This window comes from Anomalospiza imberbis, unplaced genomic scaffold (genome assembly GCF_031753505.1).
Source record: "Anomalospiza imberbis isolate Cuckoo-Finch-1a 21T00152 unplaced genomic scaffold, ASM3175350v1 scaffold_145, whole genome shotgun sequence".
NCBI classification, from domain to species: domain Eukaryota; kingdom Metazoa; phylum Chordata; class Aves; order Passeriformes; family Viduidae; genus Anomalospiza; species Anomalospiza imberbis.
The window spans coordinates 178420-191945 of NW_027099780.1; the positions used below are offsets into that span (position 1 = coordinate 178420).

Below are 13526 nucleotides of genomic sequence, written 5' to 3' on the forward strand. Positions count from 1 at the left end.
CGGGGGGTCCGGACCCACCCGCGGCACCCCAAAATCCCACCCGGGGGGTCCGGACCCACTCGCGGCACCCCAAAATCCCACCCGGGGGGTTCGGGACCCACCCCCGGCACCCCAAAATCCCACCCGGGGGGTTCGGGACCCTCTCCCGGCTCCCCAAAATCCCATCCAGGACCCCAAAATCCCACCCGGGGGGTTCGGGACCCACCCCGAGCCCCCCAAATCTGAGCCGGGGGGTTCGGGACCCTCCCCCGGCACCCCAAAATCCCACCCAGGACCCCAAAATCCCACCCGGGAGGTTCGGGACCTTCCCCCAGCCCCCCCAAATCCCCCCGCGGGTCCCTCCTGGCTGCGGTGGGGGGGTCCCGGTAGGTCCCGGTTGGTACCGGAGGGGTCCCGGTGGGTGTTGGGGGCCCCCGAGGGGTCCCGGTGGGTGCCGGGGTGGTCCCGGTGGGTGTGGGCGGGTGCTGTGAAGATCTGCGGGGTCCCGGTAGGGTCCCGGTGTGTAACGGGGGTACCGGAGGGGGTCCCGGTGAGTACCTGGGAGGTACCGGAGAGGTCCCGGGGGTATCGGTGTGTATCGGAGGGGTCCCGGTGGGTACCGGAGGAGTCCCGGTGGGTACCTGGGCGGTACCGGAGGAGTCCCGGTGGGTACTGGACGGGTCCCGGTGGGTACCTGGGAGGTACCGAAGGGTCCCGGAGGGGTCCCGGTGGGTACCTGGGCGATACCGGAGGGTCCCGGTGGGTACCGGAGGAGTCCCGGTGGGTACCTGGGCGGTACCGGAGGAGTCCCGGTGGGTACTGGAGGGGTCCCGGTGGGTACCTGGGCGGTACCGGAGGGTCCCGGTGGGTACCGGAGGAGTCCCGGTGGGTACCTGGGCGGTACCGGAGGGTCCCGGTGGGTACCGGAGGAGTCCCGGTGGGTACCTGGGCGGTACCGGAGAGTCCCGGTGGGTACCGGAGGTGTCCCGGTGGGTACCTGGGCGGTACCGGAGGGTCCCGGTGGGTACCGGAGGTGTTCCGGTGGGTACCTGGGCGGTACCGGAGGGTCCCGGTGAGTGCCGGTGTCGCTGGCGCGTCCCCGCGGCCTCTCCGCCCAATTCCAGAGCGCTGGGTCACGCGGGGGAGGCGCGGGGGGGCCGCGCCCGCGCCCCGGGGCACCGGGGGTGGGGGCGGGTCCGGGGAACGGATCCCAAAAACGGGGTGGGGGGGGGGGGGAGCCCAAAACCGGGGGGGTTCACACGGGGGGGTGGCGGACCCCAAAAACGGGGGAGGGGGGAGGGTTCCCGCGGTGGGAGGGGGGGCGGGTCCGGGGGAAACGGATCCCAAAACCGGGGGGGTTCCCACGGAGGGGGCGGGTCCGGGGGAACGGATCCCAAAAACGGGGAGGTTCCCACGGGGGGGGGAAGGGTGTCCCACGGGAACGATCCGGGTCCCCCGGGGGGGTCCCCCGTGAAGGGCTCAGCTCCCACGGGGAGGTTTCCGTTCCCACGGGGGGGGGTCCCGACACCCAAATGCCCCCCCCCCCCCCCCGCCCCCCCACCCGGTACCTGTAGCGCCGCTCCTCCCCAGCCACGCCCCCGCCCGTCCCGTCCCGTCCCGGTGCACGCCGGGAGCCCGCCCCTGCCCGGATCTCCCCTCCCCCACCCCCGCCCCGCCCCTCCGGTGCCCCCGCCCCCCCCCCCGGGCCGCCCCGGTGCCCCCCCCGCTCCCCCCGGGCCGGGGTCGTTCCGGGGGTCGCTGTACCTTTAAATGCCGCCGGGGCTGCCCGCGGCGAGGCCACGCCCATGCCCGTTTTAGGGGGAAAACGGGGCGTGGTTTAGGCAAAACCACGCCCTTTGGCCCCGCCCAGGACGGTACCAAGTGCGCGGCGGGACGGGGGGGGGCGGAGCCAGGCGGGCACGCGGCGGTGGCATGGACGGTGAGGGGGGACACGGGGGACACTGGGGGGGCTTTGGGGACATTGGGGACACTGGGGGGGGCCTTGGGGACATTGGGGGGTCTGGGGGACACTGGGGACACTGGGGGGGGTCTGGGGGTGAATGGGGGGCGCGGGGATGTGGCGGGAGATTGGGGATGTGGGGATGCGCGGGGGGACACTGGGGGGACATTGGGGACACTGGGGGGGCTTTGGGGACATTGGGGACACTGGGGGGGGCCTTGGGGACATTGGGAGGACACTGGGGGGGGTCCGGGGGTGATGGGGGGCGCGGGGATGTGGCGGGAGATTGGGGATGTGGGGATGCGCGGGGGGACACTGGGGGGACATTGGGGACATTGGGGGGACATTGGGGACATTGGGGGGGTCTGGGGGACACTGGGGACACTGTGGGGGGGCCGGGGGTGATGGGGGGGCGCGGGAATGTGGCGGGAGATTGGGGATGTGGGGATGCGCGGGGGGACACTGGGGGGACATTGGGGACATTGGGGGGGTCTGGGGGGACACTGGGGGGGCTTTGGGGACATTGGGGACACTGGGGGGGGTCTGGGGGACACTGGGGACACTGGGGGGGGTCTGGGGGTGATGGGGGGCGCGGGGATGTGGCGGGAGATTGGGGATGTGGGGATGCGCGGGGGGACACTGGGGGGACATTGGGGACATTGGGGGGACATTGGGGACATTGGGGGGGTCTGGGGGACACTGGGGACACTGTGGGGGGGCCGGGGGTGATAGGGGGCGCGGGAATGTGGCGGGAGATTGGGGATGTGGGGATGCGCGGGGGGGACACTGGGGGGACATTGGGGACATTGGGGGGGTCTGGGGGGACACTGGGGGGGCTTTGGGGACATTGGGGACACTGGGGGGGGGCCTTGGGGACATTGGGGGGACACTGGGGGGGTCCGGGGGTGATGGGGGGCGCGGGGATGTGGCGGGAGATTGGGGATGTGGGGATGCGCGGGGGGACACTGGGGGGACATTGGGGGGACACAGGGGACATTGGGGGGGACACTGGGGGCGCATGGGGGGGATATTGGGGGGTCTTGGGACATTGGGGACACTGGGGGACACGGAGGGGACAGGGGGACACAGGGGAGAGGACAGAGGATGGAGGGGACATGGGGGGGACACTGGGGGGACATTGGGGTACACAGGGGACATTGGGGGGGACACTGGGGTACACAGGGGACATTGGGGGGGACACTGGGGGCATGGGGGGGCATTGGGGGGTCTTGGGACATTGGGGGCACTGGGGGGACACAGGGGACATTGGGGGGGACACTGGGGGCATGGGGGGGCATTGGGGGGTCTTGGGACATTGGGGGCACTGGGGGGACACAGGGGACATTGGGGGGGACACTGAGGGGGCATGGGGGGGCATTGGGGGGTCTTGGGACATTGGGGACACTGGGGGACACGGAGGGGACGTGGGGGGGACACTGGGGACACGGAGGGGACCCGGGGTGGCCCCCGGGGGTGACAGCCCGCGTGTCCCCAGGGCCACCCCCGCGGTTCCAGTGTCCCCCCGAGTTCGAGGCGGTGGCCGGGGGGGTTCCCCTGGGGGGTCCCGAGGCGGAGCTGTGGCTGATCCGGGCCCCCGCGGACTTCTGTCCCCAGAGGTGACACTGGGGGGGGACACGGGGGGTGACAGTGACACTGGGATGGGGGTGACAGTGACACTGGGGGTGACAGTGACACTGGGATGGGGTGACAGTGACACTGGGGGTGACAGTGACACTGGGATGGGGTGACAGTGACACTGGCATGGGGGTGACAGTGACACTGGGGGTGACAGTGACACTGGGATGGGGTGACAGTGACACTGGGGGGGCAGTGACACTGGGATGGGGTGACAGTGACACTGAGGGTGACAGTGACACTGGGATGGGGTGACAGTGACACTGGGGGTGACAGTGACATTGGGGGTGACAGTGACACTGGGATGGGGTGACAGTGACACTGAGGGTGACAGTGACACTGGGATGGGGTGACAGTGACACTGGCATGGGGGGTGACAGTGACACTGGGATGGGGGTGACAGTGACACTGGGGGTGACAGTGACAATGTGGGGGTGACAGTGACACTGGGGGTGACAGTGACACTGGGATGGGGGTGACAGTGACACTGGGGGGGCAGTGACACTGGGATGGGGTGACAGTGACACTGGGATGGGGTGACAGTGACACTGGGATGGGGGTGACAGTGTCACTGGAGGGGTGACAGTGACACTGGGGGTGTCCCAGTGTCACTGGTCAGTGACAGTGACAATGGGAGGGCTGACAGTGACAATGGAGGGGTGACAGTGACAATGGGGGGGGTGACAGTGACAATGGAGGGGTGACACTGACAATGGGGGGGTGACAGTGACAATGGGGGGGTGACAATGACAATGGGGGTGACAGTGACAATGGGGGTGACAGTGACAATGCGAGGGGTGACAATGACAATGGGGGTGACACTGACAATGTGGAGGTGACAGTGACAATGAGGGGGTGACACTGACAACGAGGACGTGCCACCGCCCGGTGACACTGACAATGTCCCCATGTGTCCCCCCCAGCCTCGAGGGCTGCCCGGTGCCCCTGAACGGCCTCGAGCGGCTCCGGCCCCCCCCGGCCGGGGACAGCGACGGTGCCACCGCCGAGGCCACCGCGGCCACCAAGCTCCTGGTGCTGCGGGGCGGCCCGGGCGGAGGGGACCGTCCCCTGCTGCTGTCCCCGCTGTCCCCAGGGGGGTCCCTGGGCTGCGCCCCCCCCCCTGCGGGGGTCCCTAAGCATCACCCAGAGCTTCGGGGACCCCCCCGAGACCCCCCCCGGCGGGGGCAAGAGGAGGAAGGGGACAGCGGAGGTGGCACCTGGGGACACGGGCACAGCGGAGGGGACGGTGCCACCCGCGGGGACAGAGCCCGGCGAGGGGCCCGGCCCCCCCCCCGGTGGCCCCCGAGGAGCCCGAGGTGGCCACGAGGAGGAGGAAGAAGAAGAAGAAGCAGAAGAGGGAGGAGCAGGAGTGACCTCGGCGGCGTCACCTGTGTCGCCATTAAATGTCGTTTATTGCAAAAATATATATATATTTTGGGGGGATTTTGGTAGATTTTTGGGGTTTGGGGGGGATTTTGGGGGATTTTGAGGGATTTTTGTTTTTTTTTTTTTAATTTTGAGGGATTTTTTTAGCGTTTTGGGGGGATTTTTAGGGGATTTAGGGGGGATTTTGGTGGAATTTGGGGAATTTTTGGGGATTTTGGTGGATTTTTGGGGAAATTCTGGGGATTTTGGGCATTTTTTTGGGGGATCTTTGGTGGATTTTTTGGGGATTTTTGGGATGGATTTTGGCTGGAATTTCTTGGGCATTTTGAGGGGATTTTTGGAAGATTTTTGGGGCTCATCGCGGGCTCTTGAGGAACGGCTCGTGCAGGACATCGAAGAGTCGCTTGGCCTGGTTGGGGACAAAGGGACAGGAGGACACCGCTGGCTGTCCCCGTGTCTGTCCCTCCCTGTCCCTTTCTGTCCCTTCTGTCCCTTTTTGTCCCTCTCTGTCCCCTCCTTGTCCCTCCCTGTCCCTTTTTGTCCCTCCCTGTCCCTTTTTGTCCCTCCCTGTCCCTCTCTGTCCCCTCCTTGTCCCTCCCTGTCCCTTTTTGTCCCTCCCTGTCCATTTCTGTCCCCTCTGTCCCTTTTTGTCCCTCCCTGTCCCTTTTTGTCCCTCCCTGTCCCTCTCTGTCCCCTCCCTGTCCCTTTTTGTCCCCTCCCTGTCCCTTTTTGTCCCTCTCTGTCCCTTTTTGTCCCTCTTTGTCCCTTTTTGTCCCTTTTTGTCCCTTCCTGTCCATTTCTGTCCCACCCTGTCCCTCTCTGTCCCCTCCCTGTCCCTTTTTGTCCCCTCCCTGTCCCTTTTTGTCCCTCCCTGTCCATTTCTGTCCCACCCTGTCCCTCTCTGTCCCCTCCCTGTCCCTTTCTGTCCCCCCCTGTCCCTTTTTGTCCCTTCCTGTCCCACCCTGTCCCTCTCTGTCCCCTCCCTGTCCCTTTTTGTCCCCTCCCTGTCCCTTTTTGTCCCTTTTTGTCCCCTCACCTTCTGGGGTCCCACGCCGGGACAAAGGGACAGATCCTCGCGGGACGCGCCCGCCACGGCCGCCACCGACTGCGGGGGGGAAGGAGGGGGACACACCGAGGTGACAAACCCGGCAGAGGTGACAGAGGCTGGGGGCACCGCGGGGGTGGCACCCGCCCCGGTGTCCCCAGGTGTCCCCAGGTGTCACTGGCTCACCCCGAAGGTGCCCAGCAGGCTCAGGGCGTCGGTTCTGTTGACGGATTTGACGCTGGTCAGGCAGTCTGTCACCTGGGGGGGGAAGGTGGCATCGGTCAGGGGACACCTGGGGACACCCGGGGACATTTGGGGACGCCCGGGGACACGGACCCGGGACAGGAAGTCCTGCTCCACGCGCTCCTTCAGCAGGTCCGGCGGCTTCTGCTCGTAGGACTTGAAGGTCTCCAGGTAGCGCCCGGCCTCCTCCGCGCTGGGGACGTTTGGGGACATTTGGGGATGTTTGGGGACACTGGGGACCTTGGGGATATTGGGGACCTTGGGGGTGTTTGGGGACACTGGGGACCTTGGGGATATTGGGGACGTTGGGGACGTTTGGGGACATTGGGGATGTTTGGGGACACTGGGGACCTTGGGGATATTGGGGACCTTGGGGGTGTTTGGGGACATTTGGGACATTGGGGACATCAGGGACATTGGGGATGTTTGGGGACATTTGGGGATGTTTGGGGACACTGGGGACCTTGGGGATATTGGGGACCTTGGGGGTGTTTGGGGACATTTGGGGATGTTTGGGGACATTGGGGACATCAGGGATATTGGGGACCTTGGGGATGTTTGGGGACATTTGGGGATGTTTGGGGACATTGGGGATGTTTGGGGACATTTGGGGATGTTTGGGGACATTGGGGACATCAGGGACATTGGGGACACTGGGGATGTTTGGGGACATTGGGGATGTTTGGGGGCGTTTGGGGATGTTTGGGGACACTGGGGACATTGGGGACATTGGGGACACTGGGGATGTTTGGGGACATTGGGGATGTTTGGGGACATTTGGGATGTTTGGGGGTGTTTGGGGACACCGGGGACATTTGGGGACATTGGGGACAGCCGTACCTCCAGGCCAGCAGCAGGGTGCAGTCGGTGAGGAGACAAACTTTGGCCAGGTCCTTGAGGGACTGGTGGGGGTCCCGCTGTGGGGACAGGGGGGACAGGGACAGGTGAGACAGGGACAGGTGGGACAGGGACAGGTGGGACAGGGACAGGGACAGGAACAGGTGAGATGGGACAGGTGGGACAGGGACAGGGACAGGGACAGGTGAGACAGGGACAGGAACAGGGACAGGTGGGACAGGGACAGTTGAGACAAGGACAGACACAGTGGCACTGCCAAGGTGACAATGCCAAGGTGACAGTGACAGTGCCAAGGTGACAGCGACAGTGACAACGCCACCTTACCACGTCCACCTGCAGCAGCAGCACCTGGAGGGGGACACGAGTGGGGGCACAGAGTGACAGTGACAAGGTGACAGTGACAAGGTGACAGTGGCAGTGACAGTGACAATGTGACAATGGCAGTGACAGTGCCAAGGTGACAATGACAAGGTGACAGTGACAGTGCCAAGGTGACAGCGACAGTGACAACGCCACCTTACCACGTCCACCTGCAGCAGCAGCACCTGGAGGGGGACACGAGTGGGGGCACAGAGTGACAGTGACAAGGTGACAGTGACAAGGTGACAGTGGCAGTGACAGTGCCAAGGTGACAATGACAAGGTGACAGTGACAGTGCCAAGGTGACAGCGACAGTGACAACGCCACCTCACCACGTCCACCTGCAGCAGCAGCACCTGGAGGGGGACACGAGTGGGGGCACAGAGTGACAGTGACAAGGTGACAGTGACAAGGTGACAGTGGCAGTGACAGTGACAGGGCCGCCTCACCACGTCCACCTGCAGCAGCAGCACCTGGAGGCCGAAGCTCCGCCCCAGCGCCCGCAGCCGCTCGTGGATGTACTCGGGGTTCAGGTGGTGGTACCTGAGACTGGGGACAGCGACACACGGGGACACTGGGGACACCTGGGACACCCAGGACACCCGGGGACAGCTGGGACACCTGGGGACACCTGCGGACAGCGACAGCTGGGGACACTGGGGACACCTGAGACACCTGGGGACACCTGAGACACCTGGGGACAGCCATGCCCTGGGGACAGCTGGGGATATCTTGGGACACCTTGGGACACCCTGGGGACAGCTGGGACAGCTGGGGACACCCTGGGGACACCTGGGGACAATGAGGGGACACCTGGCACACCTGGGGAACCCTGGGGCACACCTGTCTCACCTGGGCACACCTGGGGCACAGCTGGGCACACCTGTCTCACCTGGGCACAGCTGGGCACACCTGTCTCACCTGGGCACACCTGGGCACACCAGGGGCACAGCTGGGCACACCTGTCTCACCTGGGCACACCTGGGGCACACCTGTCTCACCTGGGATCACAGCTGGGCACACCTGGGGCACAGCTGGGCACACCTGTCTCACCTGGGGCACAGCTGGGGCACAGCTGGGGCACAGCTGGGCACACCTGTCTCACCTGGGGCACACCTGGGGCACACCTGGGCACACCTGGGCACACCTGGGGCACACCTGTCTCACCTGGGCACACCTGGGGCACACCTGTCTCACCTGGGATCACAGCTGGGCACACCAGGGGCACAGCTGGGCACACCTGTCTCACCTGGGCACACCTGGGGCACACCTGGGCACAGCTGGCCACACCTGGGCACACCAGGGGCACACCTGTCTCACCTGGGCACACCAGGGGCACACCTGGGGCACACCTGGGCACACCTGTCTCACCTGGGCACACCAGGGGCACACCTGGGCACACCAGGGGCACACCTGGGCACACCAGGGGCACATCTGTCTCACCTGGGATCACAGCTGGGCACACCTGTCTCACCTGGGCACACCTGGGGCACACCTGTCTCACCTGGGATCACAGCTGGGCACACCTGGGGCACCCCTGGCAGCGCTGTCTCACCTGAGGAAGAGGGCGCAGGCGCAGGTGCCCAGGACGTAGTCGGGGACGACGTCGCCGAACTCCCAGGGGACGTTGCGGATGAACCTCAGCACCGGATTGCCGCGCTGCGGGAGGGGCGTGTCGCGACATCGGCCCGGGGACACGCCCCCCGTGTCGCGACAGGAGCCGGGGACACGCCCCCCCCCGTGTCGCGACATCGGCCGGGGACACGCCCCCCACGCGACATGTGACATGCCCCCCCCCACATGACACATCCCCCCCGTGTCGCGACAGGAGCCGCGGACACGCCCCCCGTGTCATGACATGAGCATAAGGCACGCCCCCCGTGTGACATGGGACACGCACCCCATGTCGCGACATGAGCCTGCGGACACACCCCCGTGTCGCGAAATGGCCCCGCTCCCTGCGGTATCGAGGGACAGACCCCGCCCATGTCGCGACATGGCCCCGCCCCCTGCGATAGGAGGGACAGACCCCGCCCATGTCGCGACATGGCCCCGCCCACCTGCCGCGGGCTGACGATGATGCTGCTGCTCTTAGTGCCCGGTTTGAGCACGGGCAGGGCCGGAACGGCCCGGAGCTGCTCCCGGTTCTGGGTCTGATCCCGGTCCCGGTTCTGGGTCTGATCCCGGTTCTGATCCCGGTCCCCGGGGGTCGCGAGGGGTCCCGGAGCTCCCGGGAGGGGTCCTGAGGGGGCGGTTCCAGTGGGTCCAGGATCCCGGTCCCGGTTCTGGGTCTGATCCCGGTCCCGGTTTTGATCCTGGTCCTTCCCGGTGCCCCCCGAGCCGCGCACCACGAACTCAGCGTAAGAACCGGGACCGGGCGGGATCGGAACCGGAACCGGCACCGGGCCCGGGGGGGCCGGGGCGGAGGCTCTGAACAGCGACGGGACCTGGCGGGGACACGGGGACACCTCCGGTCACCGGCGGGGACACCGGGGCCACCCCCCGACCTCTCCCGGTCCCCCCTGATGTCCCCGGTCCCGTTCCCGGTCACTCCCGGGACCCCCGGTGTCCCCATCCCCCTGCCGTTCCCGGTCACGCGTGCGGTCCCCGGTGTCACCGTGCGGTTCCCGGTGCAGTTCCCGGTCACCGTCCCTCCCCCCCCGGTCCCCCGTTCGGTCCCCGCTGTCCCCTGTCCCCTCCCCGGTTCCCCGTTCGCTTCCCGGTGCCGTTCCCGGTCACCACTCCCCTGCCGTTCCCTCCCCGGTTCCCCGTTCGGTTCCCGGTCCCTTCCCGCCACCGCCGGTACCGGGGGTTCGTCGGGACCCTCCTGCCGAACCGTGAAACGCCGCCGCTTCGCCCCCGCTGCCGGGGCCGGTACCGGGGCCGGGTCGCTGGCGGCTCCGGGATTCGGGTCCGGGTCCGGGTCCATGGCGGGGCTCGGGGGGATCTGCGGTCGGTTTGGGGCTCCCGGGGCCGGTTCCGCGAGGTACCGGGGCCGGTTCGGGGGTCTGGGGTCGGCTTGGATTTCCCGGGGCCGGTTTGGGGTTCCCGGGGCCGGTTCGGGGGGTCGCGAGGCCGGTTCGGGGGGGGGTCCCGGGGCCGGTTCGGGGGTCTTGGGGGCTCTCGGGGTCGGTTCCGCTTTCCCGGGGCCGGTTCGGGGTTCCCGGGGCCGGTTTGCGGTTTCCGGGGGCGGTCCCGGGCGGGGTCTCGGGAGTTCCCGGTGCCGGGGCCGATTCGGGGGATCTCGGGGTCGGTTTTGGGGTCCCGGGTTCGGTTCTGGGGTCCCGGGGCCGGTTTGGGGTTCCGGAGCCGCCGCGCGCGCTCCGGCACCGCGGAAAAGGGCGTGGCCTCCGTACTCCCCCCACGATTGGCCCGCTGCACTGTCAATCAAACAATGCAACCACACCCTCTCTCCCGCCATAAGGAAAAGGCGGGGCCACCTCGCGCTGGTGGGCGTGGCTATGGATCAAAGACCACGCCCCCCGTGTGACAATGACAGCCCGGGGTGTGGCAGCGAGAGGGACCCCGGGGACACGGGGGGGGACACGGCAGGGACACCGGGGGAGACACCGGGGGGACACGGGAGGGGACACGGGGGGGACACCGGAGGGACGGCGGGGACACCGGGGGAGACACCGGGGGGACACGGGAGGGGACACGGGAGGGGACACCGGAGGGACGGCGGGGACACCGGGGGAGACACCGGGGGGACACGGGAGGGGACACGGGAGGGGACACCGGAGGGACGGCGCGGACACCGGGGGAGACACCGGGGGGACACGGAGGGGACACGGAGGGGACACGGGAGGGGACACCGGAGGGACGGCGGGGACACCGGGGGAGACATCGGGGGGGACACGGCAGGGACACGGAGGGGACACGGGGGGGACACGGCAGGGACACGGAGGGGACACGGGAGGGGACACCGGAGGGACGGCGGGGACACCGGGGGAGACACCGCGGGGACACGGCAGGGACACGGGAGGGGACACCGGAGGGACCCCGGGGACACCGGGGGAGACACCGGGGGGACACGGGGGGGACACGGCAGGGACACGGAGGGGACACGGGAGGGGACACCGGAGGGACGGCGGGGACACCGGGGGAGACACCGCGGGGACACGGCAGGGACACGGGAGGGGACACCGGGGGGACACGGATGACACGGAGGGCACACGTGGGGACCCCAAGGGCCACCAGCGGGAAGGGACCGGGAGCCACGGCTGTCCCCGAAGGCCACCAAACACTCGGAGCCACCTCGGTGCCACCCCTTTATTCCCCGCCGCCCCCCGCCCCCTCCCCACCCCCGGGCGGCTCCCGGTGGCTCCCGGGGGCTCCCGCGGGGTGGCCCAGCAGGCGACACAGGCGGGGCCACACGCGGGGGTCGCGGGTGGCCCGGGCCAGCAGCCGCGTGTGGCGCCGCAGTGTCGCGATGTCGCCTTGCGTGCGCCGGTTGTGGCGGAGCAGGGCCCCGGTGCGCAGCGCCAGCGCCGCCAGCAACGCCCCGCCGAGCCGCGGGGAGCCGCGGGGACACGGCGACAGCTCCGCGGGGACAGCCGGTGGCACCGGGGGACACCCCCGGGTCCCCTCCGGACCGGGGACGGCGGCGGATGGAGAGCGGAGCCGCGGGGAGCCGCGGGGACACGGCGACAGCTGCGGGGAAACTCCCGGTGGCACCGGGGGACACTCCCGGGTCCCCTCCGGACCGGGGACGGCGGCGGGCGCGGGGCGCAGCAGCACCAGGACGGGACGTGGGTCCCGAGCGGCTCCCGGGGGCTGCGGGAGGGACACAGGGGGGTCAGGAGGGGACAAAAGTGACCGGGGACAGAGCCACGGAGCATCCCGGTACCGGAACCACAGGGACAGCCCGGTACCGGAATCATCGGGATTTGGGACAGCCCGGTACCGGAACCACAGGGTTTGGGAAAGCCCGGTACCGGAACCACAGGGTTTGGGACAGCCCGGTACCGGATCCTCACGGATCCAGAGCATCCCGGTACCGGAACCGTCGGGATTTGGATCATCCCGGTTACCTGCGGCCCCGGAGAGGCGTGGCCGAGGCAGGTGGGCCCCCGGTGGGCGCGGCCGGGGCCGGGCGGCTCCTCCCGGTCCGTCCCCTCGCACCTGCCCAGGTGCTCCGAACCGGAATCTGCCGGGGCAGGAATGAGCCCGGGACGAGGGACGGGACCCCGGGACCGGGACAAGGAACAGGACCCCCAGGATGGGAACCCGGGACCGGGATAAGGGATGGAACCCCCGGGACCGGGACCCCCGGGATGAGGGACGGGATCCTGGGACCGTGACAAGGGACAAGACCCCCGGGACCGGGACCACCGGGACGAGAGACAGGACCCCGGGACCGAGACAAGGGATGAAACCCCCGGGACGGAACCCCGGGACAAGGCACCGGGACAAGGGACAGGACCCCCAGGACAAGGGACGGGACCCGGATCCCCGGGACAAGGGACCGAGACAATGGACGGGACCCCGGGACCGGGACGGGACCGCCGGGACCGGGACAAAGGACTGGGATAAGGGACGGGACCCCCAGGACAAGGGACGGGACCCCGGGACCGGGACGGGACCACCGGGACCGGGACAAAGGACTAGGATAAGGGACAGGACCCCCAGGACAAGGGACGGGACCCTCGGGACGGGACCCCCGGGACCGGGACCCCCGGGACGAGCCCCGCCCCCACCTACCTGAAAATCCCGAATCGTGCTCGGAGTCGCTGCCCGGGGGGGGCCGCGCCCCTTTCCGGGGGGTCCCCGTGGGGTTCGGGGACAGGGGGGACCCCGGGGCCACCTCCGGGGCCACCCCCGGCTCGTCCGGCATCGGGGACACGGGGACCCTGGCGGGGGGGGCGTTGGTGGCCCGGTGACAGCGGGGGGTCGTGGCCCCCCAATGTCCCCCGTGCCCCCCGGTGTCGCCTGTCCCCAAATCCTCCCGTTCCCCGTGTCCCCACCCCCGTACCTGCCTGGCTCCGGTACCGCTGCGGTCGGACCCGATCCGCGATCGGGGCCGGTACCGGTCAGGGAGTCCCGGGGGCTCCGGAACCG

The 13526-nt window shown here is 68.6% G+C and overlaps 1 protein-coding gene and 1 long non-coding RNA gene across 2 annotated transcripts; one reads left to right on the top strand and one right to left on the bottom strand.

Moving 5' to 3' along the window:
• Positions 1-1841: 1841 nt before the first annotated feature.
• LOC137466167 (uncharacterized) lies at positions 1842-4577 on the top strand. Its single transcript, XR_010995034.1, has 3 exons — positions 1842-1918; positions 3435-3555; positions 4498-4577. It is a non-coding gene; the product is annotated as an uncharacterized lncRNA (long non-coding RNA).
• Positions 4578-5282: 705 nt separating this feature from the next.
• Positions 5283-10528, bottom strand: LOC137466162 (DNA excision repair protein ERCC-1-like). Its single transcript, XM_068178016.1, has 9 exons — positions 10273-10528; positions 9527-9913; positions 9022-9125; positions 7916-8015; positions 7089-7165; positions 6342-6441; positions 6192-6263; positions 5997-6065; positions 5283-5369 (listed from the first exon to the last, which is right to left on the bottom strand). Exons 1-9 carry the CDS (start codon positions 10393-10395, stop codon positions 5316-5318), a joined length of 1086 nt encoding a protein of 361 aa, XP_068034117.1. The 5' UTR covers positions 10396-10528; the 3' UTR covers positions 5283-5315.
• Positions 10529-13526: the final 2998 nt, after the last annotated feature.

Coding starts and splice junctions, on each gene's coding strand:
- LOC137466162 (XM_068178016.1), bottom strand. CDS start 10,395: ATGGACCCGGACCCGGACCCGAATCCCGGAGCCGCCAGCGACCCGGCC. Junction 9,914..10,272: donor AGGGTCCCGACGAACCCCCG/GTACCGGCGGTG, acceptor TGTCCCCGCCAG/GTCCCGTCGCTGTTCAGAGC. Junction 6,442..7,088: donor ACCCTGCTGCTGGCCTGGAG/GTACGGCTGTCC, acceptor AAACGTCCCCAG/CGCGGAGGAGGCCGGGCGCT.